Source organism: Trichoplusia ni, chromosome 6 (assembly GCF_003590095.1).
Source record: "Trichoplusia ni isolate ovarian cell line Hi5 chromosome 6, tn1, whole genome shotgun sequence".
NCBI lineage: Eukaryota > Metazoa > Arthropoda > Insecta > Lepidoptera > Noctuidae > Trichoplusia > Trichoplusia ni.
Window position 1 is genome coordinate 12,156,579 of NC_039483.1, and position 22,278 is coordinate 12,178,856.

General features: G+C 34.7%; 2 protein-coding genes and 1 long non-coding RNA gene across 3 annotated transcripts; 1 reads left to right on the forward strand and 2 right to left on the reverse strand.

Moving 5' to 3' along the window:
• Positions 1-153: 153 nt before the first annotated feature.
• Positions 154-3,371, reverse strand: LOC113494974 (putative ATPase N2B). Its single transcript, XM_026873522.1, has 7 exons — positions 2,667-3,371; positions 2,352-2,546; positions 1,646-1,887; positions 1,093-1,267; positions 702-851; positions 500-613; positions 154-332 (listed from the first exon to the last, which is right to left on the reverse strand). Exons 1-7 carry the CDS (start codon positions 3,063-3,065, stop codon positions 207-209), a joined length of 1,401 nt encoding a protein of 466 aa, XP_026729323.1. The 5' UTR covers positions 3,066-3,371; the 3' UTR covers positions 154-206.
• A 6,846-nt stretch (positions 3,372-10,217) lies between these two features.
• LOC113495312 lies at positions 10,218-14,670 on the reverse strand. Its single transcript, XR_003400705.1, has 2 exons — positions 12,549-14,670; positions 10,218-10,592 (listed from the first exon to the last, which is right to left on the reverse strand). It is a non-coding gene; the product is annotated as an uncharacterized LOC113495312 (long non-coding RNA).
• A 2,381-nt stretch (positions 14,671-17,051) lies between these two features.
• On the forward strand, positions 17,052-21,349 carry LOC113494980 (zinc finger protein 626-like). Its single transcript, XM_026873533.1, has 9 exons — positions 17,052-17,754; positions 17,862-17,953; positions 18,110-18,386; positions 18,918-19,044; positions 19,523-19,750; positions 20,128-20,275; positions 20,386-20,452; positions 20,527-20,673; positions 21,009-21,349. Exons 1-9 carry the CDS (start codon positions 17,638-17,640, stop codon positions 21,276-21,278), a joined length of 1,473 nt encoding a protein of 490 aa, XP_026729334.1. The 5' UTR covers positions 17,052-17,637; the 3' UTR covers positions 21,279-21,349.
• The last annotated feature ends 929 nt before the right edge of the window (positions 21,350-22,278 follow it).

The following is a 22,278-nucleotide window of genomic DNA, read 5'->3' on the forward strand; positions in this document are numbered from 1 at the left end:
ATAATTTAATTAATTTTAATAATGTAGTTAAATGTTATAATACTGCTTGATGTTAAATATAAAAGTACCTAAGTTATTCGTTCATACATTATCTAATATAGGCACTTCAATTAGGCATCATTGCAACATCTAAAATTAACGCAAACAACAAGAAACAGAATATACATTTTTCTATTTAAAAATTGAACTATAATGACTATAGGACATTAATTAAGATGTTTGCCCCATTTTTCCCAGTACTCTTCAGTTTGCATTTCCATGATTCTCGATAAGCTGCGATCACATGCAAACATTTCTTCTTCACCCGTAAATATGGCAGCATTAGCATCCTCCTGATATAAGACAATGTGTCATCAATCACTTTAAAATATTAGCGTTAAAACTAAACACAAAACACGATGCCGATTAGCGGTGTCAATTTAAGTTTCATAACATATTTTACCACGTAAACGACAATGATCAAAGAACAATAAAAACGTTTTTTAAGTTATTAACTTACAGAGTCCTTTGTAATTTTCAAGTCATCCATGAGCGCTCTATCGGCATCAACATACTCTGTTTTCTGATCTAATTTAAACAAATCTTTCGGGTCGCAATCTGCTGCGATAACAACCTATAAGAGACAGTGTCATAGTTATTTAATAATGTATTTTAAACAAATAAATTCAAGTCTATTCACTTAGTGCTATATGGTTACTCACCCTCACTCTGTTATCATACAATGTATCTATAAGTGTGATAAACCTCCTTAGTTGTGATCTATGCGTATGTACTGATAACTGTGGAAGGTTTCTTATAAAAACGGTGTGAAATGTCTTGGATATCACAAGATAATCGCTAGCTCCAAGAGGCTGAAAAGAACATCATGATAATGAAAAAATTATTACTAAAGATTTTTTCTTTGTTGCTTTGATTGTAGTTGCGAAACACGGATGTACTTTTTGTCAACTCCAAGGCTACTCGATTTACAAATCGATCAATAACAATCGTTTTCACCAGCTGTAAAACAAACTTTCGACAGTTTACTCAGTTAAATATCCACATGCTTCAACTTTTAAGAGTGCGATTATATAGGTATACCAATAGACTTACCCTATCACATAATTCCTCAAAGGTAGAATCCAGAATTCTTCCACACGATTTGGCGAACTTGACATTCCTACCCATTATATTGATAACTCGAGGTCGCACCGTATCATTTTCTTTCGATACAAGGAATTTAAACAAGTTGTCTACTGCATTATTGTCGGGAGTCAGTTCATTGTTTCTGTAATAAATAATATATTTTACTACTGACATTGTTCAATGATGTTAGTAAATAATAAAATTTATTATTCAGATGACGTCAATTCAGTATTTATGGCGAATGTCACTTAAAAAATTCTAATCAGAAAGTTTGTTACCAATGAGTCAGAATCCTTAATCAATTATTAATGTACCTAGACGATATGTATTGCCACTATTTTCTTACTGTTATTACTTTAGGAACAGATTAAGATTAGATATCAAATCAAAAGAATGATTGTTACATAAGGTACCTGCTAATTCGAGAAATATAGACTACGTTTAATACAGCGAAATAGAATGCTGTCCAACTCAAACGGGCAGCCAAGATGAATCATATGCAGTTTAGATTGATACTTACAGAAAGTATTTACTATACTTATTGCCTGTACCACGTAATCTATAGTCAACACCTGAATCTAATTGAATTATATCACAATGAGATTTTAGTACAGGTATAAATGGCAAGAAGTTTGATCTCTGCAGTCCATTTTTGTACAAGTCATCAGGTTTTCTATTACTAGTTGCTATTACAACACAACCATTGTCAAATAATTGTGTGAAAAGACGTTTCAATATCATAGCATCCCCAATATCTGTTACCTATAAATAAAATAAATATGTTCAACTAATCCGTGAAGTGAGTCCTTACATGAAATATTACAATCTCATGTTATACATGTTTATAAAATTATAAAATAGTTACATTCACAAAAATTATATTTTTTATTCATTTAACTTCAAGTCACAATTTAAAAATATTTTTCTACAAACTAAAATCATAATTAGGTAGGTAAAGTATTTAGTTATTGTCTAAAATGTAATATTTCTATTATTATTCCTATTATGTAATTGATGTTATAATCTTCATTGTGTGGTTTTTTGATTGAATGCACAATAATATAGATATAATTATTAATTATATTCTATTGGTTCATATGTCATGTAAGATCTGATTGTATCTAGCACATAGATAGCAAAATTATTGCAAACCACAAATACTTTAACAGGTAAATTCAAATACATCTGATTTCAAGAGAAGACAATTTGTATTTTATTTCACTTACTTGAAATTCATCAAAACAAATAAGCCATGACTCCTGGGTTATATCTGCTGCCACTGGAGGGATTGGATCAAATGGCTTTGAACCTTCATCACGGAATGAACTTGCTCCTTTTCCAGATTTAATTTTCAATTCATGAATCCTAGCATGAATGTTCAACATGAAGGAATTGAAATGAACCCTCAACTTCTCTTTAATCTGGAAAAAAACACATAATAAAACATAATGAACTTGTAAAATATGAAGTATTATTGCCATCAACATCTTATATTTTGAAGTATATTTTTTAATATGGAGTAAAAGCAATGGTTAAGTTACCGGCACAGTTTCATAAAATAAATCCATTAACATGGTCTTCCCTCCTCCAACACTGCCATATATATAAAGTCCATTGGGAGCAACAATCTTCTGAGGCTCAGGTTTCTTAAAGAAGCTAAAAAGTGATCCTGCACTAGGACTATGTAATACAGGTCTTTCATAAGCAACCACTTCATTATACACTCGCTGCAGGTTTTCAACAACAGTTTCCTGATATGTATCTTTAGTTAAAACTCCACTTGATACCCTCTGTGAGTATATTGACCAAGGACCGTCACCAGGGGTCTGATCGTGAGCTTGTGAAGAAAATAACTTCATGCATTGATAACATCTCTTCCAGTGATACTTTACAAGAGAGGAAACATGGAAACATGTATTCTGTGCGAACATTGTGTTCATTGTCAACTGACTGATTCACTCACGGAAAATATTTGCATTATATAACTTTCAACCATAATAACCTTGACTACTGTAAACAATTTTACAGCTTTTCATAATAATGTGCAATCATAAAACACTTTACACATAGAAACATTCATTTTCAATTACTTCGTTGTAAGTTGTTGAATAGTTTACTTCTACAAAATAAATCGTTCATCAATTAAACACTAATAGCATATCGGTAACTTCTGTTGCAATGACTAATTTTGGCGAAATATTATCATAGTATTTAGGTTATTTCAAAGACAGATAAAGCAAAATCTATAACTTCATAAAATTAAAACTGCTATGCGATATCAAGACATGGAACGCTTTGGCATTTGGCAATGTCAGATGACAAGTTGACAATGTCAATGTCAAAATAGTTAAACAACGTTCGGATACTGCTTAACTAGACGGAAATAAATGTAACAAATGATGAAAAACGATCAACGACCCAACACAATTTGTAAAAACTGCATAAGCAGACATATTATGTTGACTGTATTACATTCAAAACTTGTAAACTTAGCAAGTATGTTATGTTTGCTTCATCCGCTTGTCTGGTGTTTAAAATAAGTAAAAAAATATTAATTTGGAGGAAGTATTTTAACTTTAGCAACTCCTCACTAGCCAGCCATTTACTTCACGAAAAAGCTAGGAGTTCCCAAAAAGAGTGATCTCTTGGGGCATGCAGTTTCCCTTGAGTCGCTACTCACAAACAAGTTGTCACATGGTGAAGATCTTTGCTTCTAGGTAGGATCTTTGGAAACATTACAACAACAAGATTTGAGAAGGCATATTATGTGCCCTTTGTTCTTGCCTTTTGCCCTATTTTTACAAAAAGTATAGGCGCATACCAGTTTTTACGAAACTATACTTTAACGGCTACACACTTATAAATCGGAAATTATTGAAGGGTTTTCTAGACTTGGCTTTAGTGGCCTCCTCTTCTCTCTAATCAGCAGTACCTACCTGCGTGGCCACCTTTCGATTAACAGTCTAACACTCTTATCTAATCTTACCCATAAATCTGTCTAGTATTTTGGTGTCACGCAAAACCACACCCCTTGTTTTACTTACCGCCACTCACGAGGGCTTGCTAGCTGGTTGGGGAATTTGACGATTTTCACTGTACAACCTTGACAACCATAAAACTATGATATTACCTCGCTTCTTGGATTATGTATATAATTTGTAACTTTATTGAAATGTTAGCTTATTTGTATAAATTCTTGTAGGTACAACGATTTAGGGATTCAGGAACGCAAGAAGTTGTGGGAGTGAGGCTGCATAGTTTGAAAACGCTGTAAGAAACGGGCCAAGTTCAATGAGGACTTCGTTTTTTCGCGCTTCAGTTACGTATAAACTATAGTTAAAGACTTCATTCGTCATTTTTTCCTTATGGATTTTCCTACTTGCTCTACAAAAGGTTGTTATTTTTTAGTAGAATTAGAGAATATGAGAATACCTTTGCGAATGAAATGTTTTTGAATACGCAAAGCAAAAAAATAGTGTTTCACAGCTCTAAAGGATCATTGAATTCCAACTGTGCCAAAATATCAACGCGGCCTGAGAAAAAAATTATCTACGGACACACGGACGGCTGATATTCAGCAACGGTGAATATTAATCTAGGAAAGTATTTAGTTTAAATGAGATATTTGGATCTTAATTAAAAACAGCCTTATCGTTTTAATAAAGTAAGCTATAAGTAATGCAACAGCAAATTAAGATAAGCATTGTAAGTTAAATTATTTTTAATGTTCATACCGAAGTAGCTAGTATTTTTATCTCATTATTTAATTTCTTGTAATATACAGATAGATAGATCTTTATAAAATGATACAACAATTTTAGGTTGAAAACAAATTGCCAAAAAGCAAATTTGGAATATACCTGAAACACAAGAATACATTAAAATTTAAGTTAAAAGTCACAAACGCTAACCGTTTCTGCAATATAATGTCCCTTCGCACGTCATCAGACCCATACTTACCTGGAGTAGTAGGCAGCATATAGCATGTTCATGTCAGCTTCTAGGCCAGACGCAAGGCAATAGCTAAAGCGTAAGATCGGAGCTCATCGAAGTGAATACTTTGTGATAGATGTAGACATATGACATGTAACATTCACATATTTTGTTTTGCTAGCTAGGTACTAACATACGTACGTAAGTAGGTATATAAAACAGTGATAAGCTCGTAATAGCAGTGTGGCAAAATATTCGTGGCAATATACCTACCTATGTAAATGTAGGTCTCAATAATTTACTGTATCCTCAGCTTACAAACACTTGAAACAAGTGAGAATGAGAGCTGATTTAAAAAACTCTCTCATAACAATAAATAACAAGAATATCTTGAGAAAGCAGGATGTGGTCAAATTGAAATCGACGTCCTGACTGAATTGATGCAAAGTAAGTGCTTATTGCAATCAACGGTCACACATTATCGTGACATCCTCTTTTTCTTGAACGGTATGTAACAGGGGTGCCACTGGCAGAATGATGTATACTCAATAAAATTGTAATTTAAAAAGCAATTTTTATTTACTTTTTACTGAACTTCCATTTGCCAGCTAAAAAGTAATAAATCACTCTGACATTTTAAATTTATAAATGTAGCTCACTTTCGTTATGTGCGTCCCATACGTCATTGTTAAATGAAACGATGATTATCAAAAGCCCGTTAAGAGATGAGCTGACGTGCGTATTATATTATTGAATGAATAATCAGTTCCTAGAATCGATCTAGATTCTAGGAACTGATTATTCATTGTTGGCTTATTTTCAGCCAGATGGATCAATGAGCAACTTAGTGAGTCTCTCTAATCTGAAAGCTGGGCCCCGATTCTGCTATTAACATTAATTTACAATGACCGATGTAAAATTGGCTATTGGATTAAATTTTAAATTATTTCAATTTTCTTAAGCATTTTACAACACAATTATTGAAAATTCATTGTATTGACCGCGAGTGTTCCGACTCGTATTATTTATAATTACGGTCTTGAGAAAAAATATGAGAATAATACGAATAGTGCAAATTTAATCCAATTTAAATTAATTCATCAGCCATTGTAATCTAGTTACATGTTTAGATGCTTTTCAATGCAAGAGTTTTTCCATGCCCCACCAGTTGGCTTGTGGCTACTGAGATCAAGTAAGAACGGTGCTGTAGTTATCCTAAGAGGTTTATTGTATTTAACTACTCCACTAGCTACTTATCTTGTTAGCAAGAAGTATCTCCAAATCGCTTCTTAAGGGAAAACATTAACAGTTATGGTTTAGGGTTTGCACCCAGACAGCGTAATACCCTTTGAAGTATCAAAGATACTTATTTTACTGTACGCTTAGATATAAATAAACGCAGACGTCAACAAAGGTAGGGATACTAAATCAAAACTAAAACAGCCCTGAATGAAACGGCAGCGCATACGCAGTCTCCGCCCGCTTAATTTACGTGCTGTTCCTTTTTTTCTGTCTGAGTCTCCTGTCTCCTGGAAATCCGTCGCGAGTCATGCTGCAAGTTATTTTCATACGCTGTATACCTACTTGCGCTGGTAAATTGCGAATAAGGACATTTGTTTGCTTATTGCCATGTCTGCATTATGAAGGTTCTTACTGGTTTCGCCGATTGAATTCGTTTTACTTAAGGAATATCATTTTTTTTCGTTTAAATCACAAATTGACAAAATATCTATCAGTGGGAATGTACACTTATAAAATAATTTTAAATAAACTAAGGTCAATTTTTAAATCAATCATTTTTTCTAAGCAAAGTAGACATCAGGAGTGCAACACTATCTGGGTACCTAATATTACGAGATGTGCACATCTTGCTTACGTCACAAGTGGTTTCAAGGATATATTGGCGCACCAAAACGTCTATGTCAAGTGCCTAATTTGTCGTGTACATTTACGTACTTTTATTACAATATCACTCGTTTTGTTTGGGTTCAGCGAACAGCCGAGATAATAATTATCATTTTTGTCAAAATAGTTTAATATAAATAAGCGTTTCAGGTGGAACTATTGTGGTCAATGTCAAGGTTACCTTCGGCGAACTGACCTACGGAACCTAAATTGCTCTTGAACTCGCTCACACACTGGCCTCAATTGTGCCCCATCTAATGCACCGGTTAACAACCTCTAGTGTCAAGGTGCCTGGAGTTGTTTGCATAGTGAAAGGAAGTCTCAAAACTATCAAATCTACTAACGTTAACCCCAGTCCCCAGTGAGGGACTATATCACAAGGACAATTTTATACGTTTTAAAAAGTAACAAACTTTACAGTCAGTTATTTGGTCAGTCGGTTTTTTATTGGAAAGTAAACAATGATAAACAAGATACTATAATTCTTGTATTCGGGGAACTTTCTGTGACGCCTTATAGTCTACTTAGTAAACAACAATAAAACATCTATAGAACAAAAAATACTTAACATTATTACAAATGAACGTAAATAACACTTCTAAATGGTTTACAATGTAGAGTAAGGGTTAACAGCTTTCGTTTAACCCAGGAACTACACCGTACATATGAATAATGTTCATCAAAGCAAAACTGTCATTTAAATTATAATGTTACATACCTAGTTAAGAAACTTAGATACAATCTCTTATAAAAGAAAACCAATTTGCATGATATCATAGACATGACCTAGTACAAGGCACGGATGCGGCCCAAATCCGCGGTTCGCTAGCAGGCGTATCTATTGTACCAAATAAGCAATCAACGTCAAAAACGTGTCTTGTCGTACGCTGCGTTCACGATGAATAATAAGTTAAACCCTATAGCACTCGCAGAGTATTTCGCGCACATCCCTATTCCTGTCAACCCTACCAATTACCGATTTGTTGCAAAAGCGCGAGGGTGGTCGACATATGCGGGCTCAGCTGCGTATAACTTTACACAGAATTTTGCACATTATGCTGTATGGGTATGCGTACCTCTATTTAAGTCTGCGGATGTGCTTTCCATACTTAAGATATCCGCTATCTTTGTATATTGAGTTAGAATTAATCAACTTGCGCTCTACGTCGAATTCAACAATATGGCTAAAATCGTGTTTCTAATACGAAAACGTTGCCCACACATATTTACATATTGAGAACGTGATTCAGTACAACGGTTTTAAATAACGTGTTGGCTTAGAAATATGTACTGCCTATTCCGGGATAAATCATACTTGTTTAAAATTCTAGAGCAGAAAATTAAAACGATGGGCGTGTAAGTGTATCGCTAATGTTCTTAGCTAATCTTTTAGCGTAACTATAAAACCTTTATTTTCACATTTTTACACAAATGAGATTTTAAGTAGGTAATTCTAAATAATCACCGGTTTAGGTACAAAACAAAACCATGCAGCGTGGAATGTAGAGTTTAATATTTCACCACAGTTTTCTACACAATAGCAGTAAGTAGAAAATATATTGAACATTTTGGAAAGAGCCGATTTCGTATACCAAAAATTTTAAAAAAAAGTGGATAGTTGGCGCATTTAAGAATAGAACATAGAATTAATAAAATTTGGCACAATATTACAAATTTTAGAATTTCCTAATTATTAATTATATGTCGATAAATTCTCGCTCTAAGTTACCTGCACCTATCTGTCGTAACAGAATCGGTAGAGCGACTTTACTGAAGATTATTTCCAGCATTGATTCAGAATTTTCTAATGAGTTTCTAGACTGAAGTTAGATACCAAAAATAAGTCAGGCCTTAATACAGGGTTCATTAAAATCCGTACAAAGAAAAACTCCTCGAAAAACGGGGTTTTTGCAACTTTTGTAAAACAAAATTGTGTTACGAAAGCTGTTTACGTCCATAATACAAGAGCCAAAAGATTATTTCTTCTCTTTTTAACAAGAGGTATCGACAAAAATAATAACTTAATGGACCAAAAGGCATGTGGATCATGATAATAGTCTGGTTTTTTTGTTGCACTAGAACAAACCAAGTTAAACCGCCTGAACAGTCAACATTATAAGAGTAATATATTATACAAAGTCTAGTACTGATCATTCCATACAAAAGCACTTAAGTCATCTTGACTCACGAGCAATTAAGGTGACTGCGAGCAGCCAAAACAATCGATCGCTGCAAATGGCCGTCTCGGCGACACGCACTGGTCAGACGCGCGCGAGACACTCCCGAGTCTCTCCCTACAGACAGACGCACTGCAAATATATGCTTTATATTGCAGATATAAGACTAATTTTTTCAGTGATACCATGTAGTGATAAACGATAAGTAACTTTTAGGTCACGTTATGATTAAATTGAATGAACCCACACATGACACACAAAAGTACAACTGTATTAAAATCAAAGTTGCTATAAGACTGTAGATTTGTAGACCCACAAATACTTTTGTTGGTCCTTTTTAGGGAGCAAAATTTGTCATATTTGCAGAATCCTCTGGCGCAGTTCAATTGCGGCAGTTTAGTTATGGTCTTCGAAATTTGTGTTTTTAAATCTTATGATTTTCACTCTAGGTTAATGAAAAATATGATACATTTTAGTTTTTTTTCGCATCCTATTCTTAGCTTTAAATAGGTGCGGCGTGCGCTCGCACTCAGCTGAGTTGCTGAGCAGCAGATTTGTTGCCAACCGCGCTCTCAATTAGGACCCCGTTCTTAACATTTATGAAGATCTTTCATTACTTTATCTCTTAATATTTATGATAAGGAATTCCTTGGTTACTATAAGGAAAAATTAATGATAAACGGGTAATAATGCAGAAACTGTAAGAATATAAGTGTGTATTAAAATTATAACTCGTAACAGTGTCGCGTCCTTGCTTTTCTTGATAAGGAATGATTATTTATAAAAATGACAAGCACATTGTACATTAAATTAATGGATATTTGACTATGTTACGTTTTGGGAACGTTATACTAATTTTGACAATATATCTTAATAATGTTCGTAGATGCAGTGATGCGATAACTGATTTATCGATTGTTGTAATCGGTTTGGCAGGATGTTGTCTGTGGGTCAAGGGGAAATCAATTACCCATAAGAGCGAAAGTTTTGGTACCGACTACCATATCTTAATACATAGTTTTGTAGATGTATCAGGTCCTCTTTCCACACCACCTGAGAGGTAAGAACCGTAGGTGCGTTTTTTTTATAGAGGTGTCCCCAATAGGCATAGTCCTCTTTTGTCTTTGAAGAATAACTGGTAGCCTTAAGTATCATCCGGAATAAATTGGAGTACAATTTGGGCTAACAGATCGGGAACCCTGAACTCCCAAAATCGCCGTAACGTACGTTGTCGAGATTAGGTAATGTGTCAGGAATTGTGTCATTCAGTTAAACGGAGGCGGTGCGTTTGCACGTCGATTATATGAGTCGAGGGCAGTGTTCCTCGGGCAGCGCGAATGACAGACAGAGAGACGTCGAACGCCTACTCAAGTACTCACCTACTCTACGTCAAATCCGCGATTGGCAATTGCGATCAGCTTAAGGGCAGATGTGATATCGCCGAATAATAATCTAAACAATAAGAAAATATATATTTTTATCGTCAGCCGGACTTATTTTTTTGACAAATGCAAGTTTTCTTTAAATTATTTAGCTTCTCGGGTTTGCATTTATTGTAATACATTGTAATTGGCCTTTAAATTATGCCTGCTTCTTTGATTAACAATGGATCATTTAATTCTGGCATAATTAGGAAGCGGCATGTAAGTTTATATCAGCCGTTTTCATAATGAAATGTACCTACAAGTAATAGATGCCATTCTACAAATACCTTTATTCAAATATTTCCGTATTTTTACTTTTATCTGTCACTTGCCCGTCCACTTTTGTTTTATTTGTTAGTGTTATAAATTGGGTGTAGAGTTTTGTGGTGGCGGCCACGCACTTTAACCCAATAGATAATATTAACATATAAAACGCAGTCTTTCCATCTCCAAATCACACTCTCACACCACATACATCTTTAAAAGTAGCATAAGTAAGTATAACTATCAATAAAGCACTAAAGGTTGCATCTTGTCTGTCACTTCTGAATGCACAACCAAGAAGACCAGTGATGGCTTTATCAGCTTGAATGTGCTATAAATAACTTAGGAACATACCTATTACTTTGAGTCGACACATAATAAATAATCTTGGAAATAACAGCTGTTCAGAAGAACCAAGTTTTAACACCAATTGAAAACACAATGTCACACATTATTATTATTAAACAGTAGCATTAATTATACGACCAGATGGTTTATAAATAATTTGTCCAAGTGAGAGTGTATGTACTAACAGACGAGGGTTATTATTGGAGTCAGAAGCTTGAAACTAAAATTAACAACATACAGATACAAAATCCTAATCTACATCATGCTCAGTTCCAGCCTAAAATATTAAATACCGTGCGAAATCTTTGGTGTTTGCTCCTAGAATAGAAAATTCTGTTTTTGATTAATTGCGTATGCCACTCATTATTATTTAGTGCATTTCGGCGACATGACCTTTACCATCATATACACCAATGCTTAAATGAAACTGTCTGTAGCCATCAATTAAATTTTAGTTATAATGTTTCAATTAATCATAAGCTATACGCAAGAAGCACTGGAGTTAACGTTATCGTCAGCGGTCGAAGCCCCTCGCTCACGTTACCAGATTACATACTAGCCTGAACTTTGATAGCCCCATTTCGCATTACAACAATTTCTCCCTTACAACGTCTGTTAATTTCTACATTTATTTACTTTTGAAAATAGAAAAACTTCATCCTATTTATATCACACCCAAAATAAAATTGAACCTACTGAATTTTTAATTTTACTCACGATAGCGAATAAAGCTTCGAGTTTGCTTACATTAGAGTACTTAAATAATGTACCCAAAATGTTCAATAGGCGCTTACATTGACCGTTGCAAATTTTATTATTCAAAAGTTGTCGGAGACCATCGCGATAGCAATCTCAACTTGTCGTACTCTATAGACAATGGAGCAGAATATATCTACGCGTTGAAGTTGAAGCAATCATTGGCTAATTAAAATTTGCTGTGCGTGACGCGACCACGAAGTGCCTTACTCACTTATAGGCTGCACACGTGCCTGTCAATGAACTTCGCAGACCATGCCGATAGCTGTCCACGAGTTCAGCCGCCAAAATTCTGCACTTGAGAACTGAGCTCCACTATCTTTTGTAAAACGTCTCTACAATTATTTTTGCACAGCTACCGACCTTTTATCTGGTTTACAAATACACACAATTTATATCACATACGCGGCTTATTAGTTTTCTCAAATTATAAAGCTTTCTATAATTTATTCTAAGAATGTAACTAAAACCTGCAAATGGGCTGTAGTTTCTATCTAGACTAGGGGCATCGAACTTAGTTCTAGGTATGTCGATATTGTATTATAATTATTAACTGATCACTAAATAACTATTAGGTATTATTGGATAGGAACTTAATTTTTCGTTAGATACTAACGTGCAAAGATGAGGACATTGTCGGTTCTTGCGAGGAAGTCGTCCTGCTCCGTATGAGTGACGAAGGTCCTGGTGGGGACTGGTGAGTCGGCCTGCACGCCCGGCGGCGGCTTCCGACGCTCGAACCGCTCCATCATGTCTGCTGGCACCTGAGGCAGCTCCCGCCCCGTCGTATTGGGGGCCTGCGTGAAGCCGAGCTTGGCCAGCAAGCTCTCGCGTATCACTCTCAAGCTGTGTTCTCGCGCGTTCTCGTAGGAGCGGCAAGAGGCGCACGCGATCTGAGCGGCGGGAGGGTCTTGAGGACAAGCGAGCTCGGCAGCGACGGCCGCTAGCCACGCGGCCAGAAGCAGCAGGCTCGCGGGCCTGGCCCGCGGCCCGCGCGACGCGCCCAGCGGACGCGTGGTGCGGCAGAGCGGGGAGGCGGCGGCGTAGCGCGATGAGCGATGTGCGGCCGCGGGCGGCGCGTGCTACACTGCACACGACTCACATTCGACACTAGTATGTCGCACGCCTCGCCACGCGGCGTTGCCTGGGGCGCTGCAACCGCCCCGCGCCGCCGCCGCACGCCTTACGCCCCGCGGGATGGCCTGCTCGCTGCTGACTGCTGCTGACTCACGTTGCAAGCGGCGCCAGGGCTGCGCTGGACTCTCACCTCAGCTTCCTGATAATGCAGTGCAACCAACAAGCGCCGCCCGCCCAACTAGTTATAAGTTTTTCATAAGTTGCACTCTGATAACTGAGACTAGTGATAATTTAAGTACTTCAAAATTTTCATTTAATGTCCGTAAAGTTAAACCACTTTACATTAGTGGTATTTGATAATGTCGAAAGTTTAGAGGAGTTTGACTAGTATGAAATATTATACTTAGGAGGCAACAAATCAGCTGGTAAAGCAATAAATTGGGGGTAAAATAAAATATACTGTTAGAAATATTTACAGCAAATTTTCCAGTTTATTTTAACAAGGAACATATGGACTAATCTGTTGTGTTGAATAGAATAAATATTTTGACAGCTTACTCGTGAAGTAGAAAAATTGTAAATACATATCATGTAATCGGTAACTGCTGAAGCTGAGTCTGAGAGAGTCTGGAATGTGTCTAGTTTAGGTTAAAGACGTATGTAGGTTAGGTTTAACAGAATAGCTCAAAATACTCCGAAGTGTTCTGACTTAAATAGAAATATCTTTAATAGCACATTTTCTCTTCTAAGTCTGATAGAATTTTCGGGTTAGTTAGACGAAGCTTGACCTAGATGTAGCACTCGAAATGTCTCTACCATAAACCGCTTGACCTAAATGAGTATCGTGTTGAGATTTTAACTTCCTTAAGAGGTTGTGATTCGAACTCTGCTGTAAGCAACAGTTAGAAACACAGTGGTATTTGTTACTCCTCAATATAAGTAAATTAGCTATAGAAAAGTATTAATTCTTTGTGAAATTTAACTCTTATGGAATATGATCTGGCTGTTCTGTTTTTGTAATCCTGTAGCGCAATGGCTCTCTATAATATGTCGTCAAAACAAATAATAGAGCAAGAATATATTACATTTTCTTTAATCTGTATGAAGTATAATTCAATTCAACCTAATCACTTTTTCACTTAGGTCCTACAGGATGTTTTTAAACAGTTAGTAGTCAGGTAGAGTCGATGGGTCGCAAATTCGATTATTGCTCAGGAAACTTATTTATGTAATTAGTTATATATATATGTATAAAAAAACTGTAAACTAAGTACATATATGTATTACAAAAATCCTTTACATGTGGCGAAAGGAATCTGAATATTTAAAAGGAAGACATCGTTCTGTTACTACCGTAACCTATTCGATACATGAGAATCTCCCATTTAAAATAATGCCCTAAACTAATCATGTTTTTGCTTAACTATAATTATTACACTGAGGCATATTGTGCCAACACATAATATCGATATTCTCCATCGTCTTTTAAGAACTCTACTAAACTAAACGTTATATTTTTAAAAAGATGCTAAGAAATAGGGCGTGAAAGAGATAAGTTTTTTTCTCCTGCGGATTTACCGTTAAATTATGAAATTCTTCAAGCCGTTTGAGAGTAAAAAGGTAACAAACTTTCGAGCTTATGTACTGGTAATTTATGTTGTACTACTGTACATCTCTACCTACTACATGTAAAAGGAGAGAGAACAAACGTAACCGAAAAAATACGTGTGAACAGCTAAAATGATTTGCTGATTGGTTTGTAAGGGATCGTCAACTAGCTCTTCAGCTTTTAAACACTTTTAGCGAGGAGGCAATCTGTTTTATTATAATTAGTAGATGTTGAGAAATTCTGCAAACCTTTGTATACTTATAAGTACTGCCTGCTGTAGGGATTCAATCCTCGCAATGAAAAATACCCTTTCATACGCATAAGCTTAGCTTTGATGAGTTTGTCTTTGTTAGTTAGTAAAGTTTCGACACAAACATTTTAACAAAATATACCCGCGCAATGGTGTCATTACACGTGTTCGGTTCATGTTATTGTTTTAATTCATCGGAAAATCCATCAGAAAAATGTAAATAAACAGTAAAAAGGTGTAAAAAAAAATAATATTAATATAATAAAAGTTTTACTACAAAGAAAATGCTCTAACGGAGTATAGATAATTCTATTAGTACTACGCGCAATGGTGTCGATGTTGAAAAATCCCGCGAGATCGGGAACTATGTGAGTAAAACCAAAAATCTGCCGGAAGTCACTGTTCCACGCGAACGAAGTCGCGGGCAAAAGCTAGTAATATTATAAATGCGAAAGTAACTCTGTCTGTCTGTCTTTCTGTCTGTCTGTCTGTCTTTTCTTCACGCCTAAACTACTGAACCGATTTGTGTGAAATTTGGTACAGACATAGTTTGAAACTTGAGAAAGGACATAGGATAGTTTTTATTACAAAAAATAAAAATAAAAAATAAAATTTATTACGGACATACTATATAATAGTGCCATTGTTTTTTATACTTATAAGTACTGCCTGCTGTAGGGATTCAATCCTCGCAATGAAAAATACCCTTTCATACGCATAAGCTTAGCTTTGATGAGTTTGTCTTTGTTAGTTAGTAAAGTTTCGACACAAACATTTTAACAAAATATACCTAATTAATAATCGGTTCAAACTTTGGATAGCTCACCCATACAAGCGCAGGAAAAACGACGCCTGTACCTACCTGTTTTTCCTGCGGTTTTATCATAGCTTATAGGTATCGAGGGCTGGAGTTCAAAGATACAAATCACTGCTACGCCTATGGAATTAAGGAAATTATTTACGAAAAAGTCAAAAACTACCGAAGTCGCTTGCTAAGTAGGTATTCGCCTCTATTCGTACCCCTACAGCTTTATGGAAGTACTAGCTGCCAGCTGGACATGCGACTTCATCCGCGTGGAATTTAACAAAAGAAGTAAATGAGTTTATATTTGTTGTTTGGTTTTAGTATTTATATAATCACTAGCTTTTGCCCGCGACTTCGTTCGCGTGGAACAGTGACTTCCGGCAGATTTTTGGTTTTACTCACATAGTTCCCGATCTCGCGGGATTTTTCAACATCGACACCATTGCGCGTAGTACTAATAGAATTATCTATACTCCGTTAGAGCATTTTCTTTGTAGTAAAACTTTTATTATATTAATATTATTTTTTTTACACCTTTTTACTGTTTATTTACATTTTTCTGATGGATTTTCCGATGAATTAAAACAATAACATGAACCGAACACGTGTAATGACACCATTGCGCGATTAACGCCATCTATCTACGGAGCATAGGAACAGCTCGACATTTGACCAATAGATGGCACTATTATATAGTATGTCCGTAATAAATTTTATTTTTTATTTTTATTTTTTGTAATAAAAACTATCCTATGTCCTTTCTCAAGTTTCAAACTATGTCTGTACCAAATTTCACACAAATCGGTTCAGTAGTTTAGGCGTGAAGAAAAGACAGACAGACTGACAGAAAGACAGACAGACAGAGTTACTTTCGCATTTATAATATTAGTTTGGATTCATCAGCAGTATTTCTGTATTAGGTAGTTTTATTGAACATTTTGCGCACGGTAGGTACCTACTCGACAGGTTGGTACTAGGTACTTGGACATTGCAACATTTCAGTGGGAAATAAAAGAAGCCCAAGTTACTCCTTATTACAATATTTATTATAAGTATAGATTAGCTATCTGCTAATAAAAGCCCGGTCAAAATCGGTCCAACCCTGTAGGTAGGGATTAGCCGCAACAAACAGACAGACAAAAATTGTAAAAAATATTATTTCGGTTATTTCAATATTTCCAGCGGATACTCCAACTTTATTAATATGTATTCGAGTAGTATCAGATTTAGTTTAAAGTTGTAGAAAAAAATATATTGGGTCCCACGCGACTCATCGAGATAGGTAGCAGTCCTTAAAAGGAACATGGGCAAAAATAGGTCACTGCCAATCAAGCTAACCTAATTCATAGATGACCCTACATAAATCATGCGAAGATAGTCCTAGAAATACGAGTCATTTCAAGGACCCCAAAATATTTTATAGTGTACGTCACTATTTGTCAATCTTAAGTCAATGTCAGTGTCACAGGAATAAAATAGTCTACGGAGCCGGCTGTATGGTATAATATTAAAAAATGGTATAATTTATAAATCTTCATCTTTTACTTTTGTCTGCAAAGATAGGAGACAGCTATTAATATATTTAAGCACTTAATATGTCAGCAGCATTTAAAGGTGAGGTCATGAACGTATTCCTGGGTTACTGCGTTAAACTAACAATGATTTTTCTTAATACTTATTTGAGAGCCAAATTAACTGAAAAATTAAAACAAGAAATCATTTGAACATCATAAAATTCAGCTTATTTACAACCCCATTAGTAGGCAGTCATTTTATTTTTCACTTTTTTTTATGATCATTCTCATTCTTTAATAAGACTGGTCCATAATATATGATAAAAAATAAGTCTATTAAGTCTGTCATTAGTGTCACTGTCAGAATGACCATCTGCTGGCGTCTATGTAAGACATAACCTTAAAAACAAGCTTTAAAAATAAATAAATAAACAAATATAAGTTTCAAAAATGATATCGGACAAATGTCGTATATGTTTAAAGATTCGCAAAAACTTGCGTTCAATATATGAAAAAAAAGATGATACTACTTATGCTTACATGATGACTTCTATTGCTAATGTGAAGGTGTTTATTTGATAATAATATTTTTATGACTATATGACAGCTATTGCAGATATCACTAAAATACAACACCGGGTTATACATAAACTTCATTATTGTTATTCTTGCAGATACGACCTGAAGACGAGATAAATGATAAATTATGTTATTCATGTTGTAAAAAGCTCACTGAAGCTTATGATTTTAAAGTTTTAATAGAAGAGTAAGTATATTTACAATAATAGAGAGTGACTATGACTATAAATTAACCATTTTAAATTACAAATGAATTGGATTTTAATTGCTAGCTCTGCGGAGCAATACTACAAACTGGAAAAAAAAATCACAGCAAGACTAATGCTTCTCTCCATTTTTACAGTGCTGAAATTACTCTACAAGAAGCTTCAAACTTAAAAAGAATTAGTTTTAGGGACATAAATGACATTAAAATTAAGATTGAAATAGAATTGGATAGTAAACCTTTACCTCCTGTGCAACAACTACCTGCAGAATTATTTAAAGATGGCTCCCAAAGTATAGCTTACAACAACACTGTTATAAAGAAAATTGAACCTGTGCATACTGATAAAACATCACTTTCAGTCAATGAATTTCTTAATTCAATTAAAACTGAATCTGACAATGATCATGACTATGTAAGTAATGATAATAATAAGTCTTTATTTATACAAAGAGTAAATTTATATTAAGACCCTTGCTATGAACCACAAACTAAGCCTACATTTTTTTCAGTTTGGTTGATGTAATTTCAAGTTACAGCCCTACATCACAAAAATATGATATATTAGTACAGTAGTTATTTCGTAGGCTTAAAATAAAACTAGATAACACAGATTGGATGGACTTGCATCTGATAATAATTTGCATGTGTGTTTGCTTGCTTTGCGAGTGAATCAGTTTTTAACATAAGAAACATAATTTTTAGTACAACTGCCATAAATTTACTATAACTCTCTCATTTAATTATACGACAATATTCATAACTTTTATAACTTTGCTTATGAAAGTATATAAGTTATATTTTTTTATCATTATAAAGGTAATAAGGTCAATATAACCTCCTTATGAGTTAATTTGTTTTGTAAAATCTTTTAATTAAAGAAGTATATATCAATTTTACTTCTTTAATTCATGCTAACAACTTACATTTTATACTTTAATTTTAGCATGATTATGACATAGGTGTTGATGAATATGGCCAAGACTCGGGGAGTGACTACAGTTTGGAAAATGATTTAAAATCTCGTAAATTAAAAAAAAAGAAAGCCAGAATAGGCATAACAAAAAACAAAAGTAAGTATTCAAAGATATATTTTATGGTATACCTTCTTACCTGCCGCTACCGCGTGTCTAGACCTTTCTAAGTATACATAAGACATTCATTTAATTCATTTTCGAAAACGGTTTAATTTTACAGCTAAATGCAATGTACTAATATGTGCTTTATTTAAGACTAGCTGTTGCCCGCGACTTCGTCCCCGTGGGTAGAACATATAAATTATGATTTATACCTGCCCTGTTTTTTTCACATTTTCCATAGTATCTTCGCTCCTATTAGTCGCAGCGTGATAGTTTATAGCCTAAAGCCTTCCTCAATGAATGGTCTATTCTACACAAAATAATTTTTCAATTTGGACCAGTAGTTGAGATTAGCGCGTTCAAACAAACAAACAAATAAACTCTTCAGCTTTATATATTAGTATAGATATAGATTTTGTTTATAACCTTTATGAAAAGACTATATAAAATGTTCTCAAACAATTTGTTTTAGAAAACAAAACTACTGGAAAACCTAAAAGTAATAGTAAAAATTGGACAAAATATCCTAGCATGAAACCAATCAAGCCCAAGTTTATAGATGACCTCAGGTTAGCTCGTACAGAAGCTACCCAAAGATTGTCTCGGAAGCCAAGGAAAAAGGCATGTACAAAACTAAATGTTTGTCCGTATTGTGGCAAACTATCTAAGTCCATAAACTCACACATTTTACTACACACAGGTAAGTAATATTATGCCTAAGCGGAGGCTCGATGCCGACGAACATATCTTACAACCTTAATCCGCGCTTGAACCAAGTAATCGTATAGTCAGCAAACTACGAGCGATTGATATGTGTGTCAATCCTTCATCTCATATTGTTCATTGTATTTCCACAAATATTCAATTTTTCCTTTGCTACAGACAAAACGAATAATGCCGTTTATTTTCACTTTCTCAAACGGGATCACAGTGAGATAAGAATCAGATCAGCAGCTCACAATCGGCTATACGCTTGTTTTGGAAGTGACCTTAATACCAAACAGAATTTATTCCCTCTTTAATTTGGTATAAATACTGGAGCGCAAATCGTACATAAATAATGCCTTTATTTTTCAGCTGAAAGAAAATTTAAATGTGATAAGTGTGACAAAGCATTCTTTTCGGCTCCTACTTTAACTGAGCATAAGAAAAAGCATAATCCGAACAGAACTTTTAAATGTGATCAATGTATTGCAGCTTTCAATTGTAAAGGTAGTTTGAAAAGGTAGGTACTACCTATACAAATACAATATTCTAGCAAACAATAATTCTATCTACTGTTTTGTAAAGTAAATAAACATAACGGTTTATTAATTTTACCCTAATTTTTTTTAGTCACATGGCAGTTCATCGTGATGAGAAAAAACACGTCTGTGATATATGTAGCAAAGCTTTTAAGAGGGTATGTTTAAATTTTTCCTTTTTTTGCATGTAATTTTTCTGAATTAATGTGACCAATTTTGTTTTTAATTTTAGAAAGCTATACTGACACGGCATATGATGATTCATAATTTTGGAAACAAACCTATTCAATGTGAATTATGTCCTATGACATTTATAACAAAGTATAATCTGCGCCATCACTTGCGAGTCCATACTGGCGAGCGACCCTTCAAATGCGAGGTATATCTTTTTCTTATGTTACTTATTTATTTGTTTCTAAAACATAGGCCACTTTATATTTCTTTCTCGAACCCCGCTCGAAATAACAAACACTCGCTTACAGAATTTCTATCCAGCTTTAAATAGTAGGATAGGTAAATCTACATATAGACTATACTTACTTTACTAATCATCATCATCAAATCAAAAACTTTTTACTTCAAATTGGCCTTTTACACTCTTTTGATATATTTCCTTAATCACTACATGATCCTATAGGGGTTTCAAGATTTTTAATGAAATACCAAGTTGTTGCACATACTCCAAAGATTGCTATTAAAAATTATCAATTTCAGATCTGCTCACAACCATACAGTTATAAACACGACTTCAACCGGCACTGCTTCAAAAAGCATGGCGTATTCTTGAAACGAAGATCTGTATACGTAATGAACGAGGAGGTTTTACAACAAGAGAAGGCCATTATGAGAGATTTAGTGCTTAGAGCTCACGGCGTTATAAAAGGCGGTGTAGTAGAAAATCCTTTCGAAGGACCCCAAGCGGCATTAGCCTTTGAACAGGCGATGAAAGCCATAGAATCTAATAAAATCCCTATCACCTACTAGTGTTATAAATAAGTATAGTTACCGGCACGGATCTTGAGCGCTGACCTTCACCTGCGCAGAAGTGATTTTTTTAAATTCGTTATTTGCTGCAGTTGCATGCGCCGCAAGACGACGAGTACGGACAATTTATTGGCGTTTTATTTTACGTTGCACAAAGCGATCCCCACTCTTCCGCCGAGCGCTGAAGATCGGTGCCGGTAACTATACTTAGACTTACTTTTTTATTTTAAACTCTCAGGAAAAAAAATCCTAGCTCTATAATCAGAATGGTTGAGTTTCGAAGTCCAAAAGATTATTTTAAGAAGAAAAAAAAGATTATGTAAGCAGAGACTTTGTAAGTAGCCTGATTGTATTACTGGTCACTGGTAAATACTTATGCTTTAATTATAAATTAAGGAGAATAAAGGCCTGATCACGACCGCCACATAAGATCCCGTTAAATTATTTGTAATTTTTTCTTACAAAGAATGTCAAACATTTCATTTTACCTGTCAGATAGCAGCTAATCAGTGATTGTGAAACAGGCGCTAATATTCTTAATGAACGACTGAAATTATTTTCTTAATTTGGCAGACACTTAAATAACTTTAATTTGTTGTGTTTTAAGTTGATTTGTTATTTAAATGAGCTGATAAATGATTGTAATTACATAAATTAAATATTACTACAAATTACTATTTTGTTATTCCTACCTACAACCTTGTCAACTAATCTTATTTTTAAGTTTGCACCCAAATAATAAAAACCAAGCGTCGTAGCTATAAGTAAGGCTCTGCTATTTGTCCGCCTGCCACCAGGCTGTATCTCATGATACGTTAATGATGCATTTGATTTAATGATTATGTATATGTGCCGCTATAACAACAATTAAAAATGTTCTTGTTTCTTTAAAACTACTATTAGTACGGAAAACTAAGGGCTCCCGAACACGGGCCACTGGCCACAGCAACAAAACGCCGCTACATAATATATTTCCTGTAGTTTGTATAGAAGAGCGAGC

Bases quoted from the DNA above. Each gene is read 5' to 3' on its own strand.
- LOC113494980 (XM_026873533.1), top strand. From the start codon at position 17,638: ATGATATCGGACAAATGTCGTATATGTTTAAAGATTCGCAAAAACTTG. The intron at 20,276-20,385 runs GTAGGTACTACC...AATTTTTTTTAG, and splicing joins TGTAAAGGTAGTTTGAAAAG to TCACATGGCAGTTCATCGTG. The intron at 20,453-20,526 runs GTATGTTTAAAT...TTTTAATTTTAG, and splicing joins GTAGCAAAGCTTTTAAGAGG to AAAGCTATACTGACACGGCA.
- LOC113494974 (XM_026873522.1), bottom strand. From the start codon at position 3,065: ATGAACACAATGTTCGCACAGAATACATGTTTCCATGTTTCCTCTCTT. The intron at 614-701 runs GTGAGTAACCAT...TGTCTCTTATAG, and splicing joins TGTATGATAACAGAGTGAGG to GTTGTTATCGCAGCAGATTG. The intron at 333-499 runs GTAAGTTAATAA...GTCTTATATCAG, and splicing joins TGAAAATTACAAAGGACTCT to GAGGATGCTAATGCTGCCAT.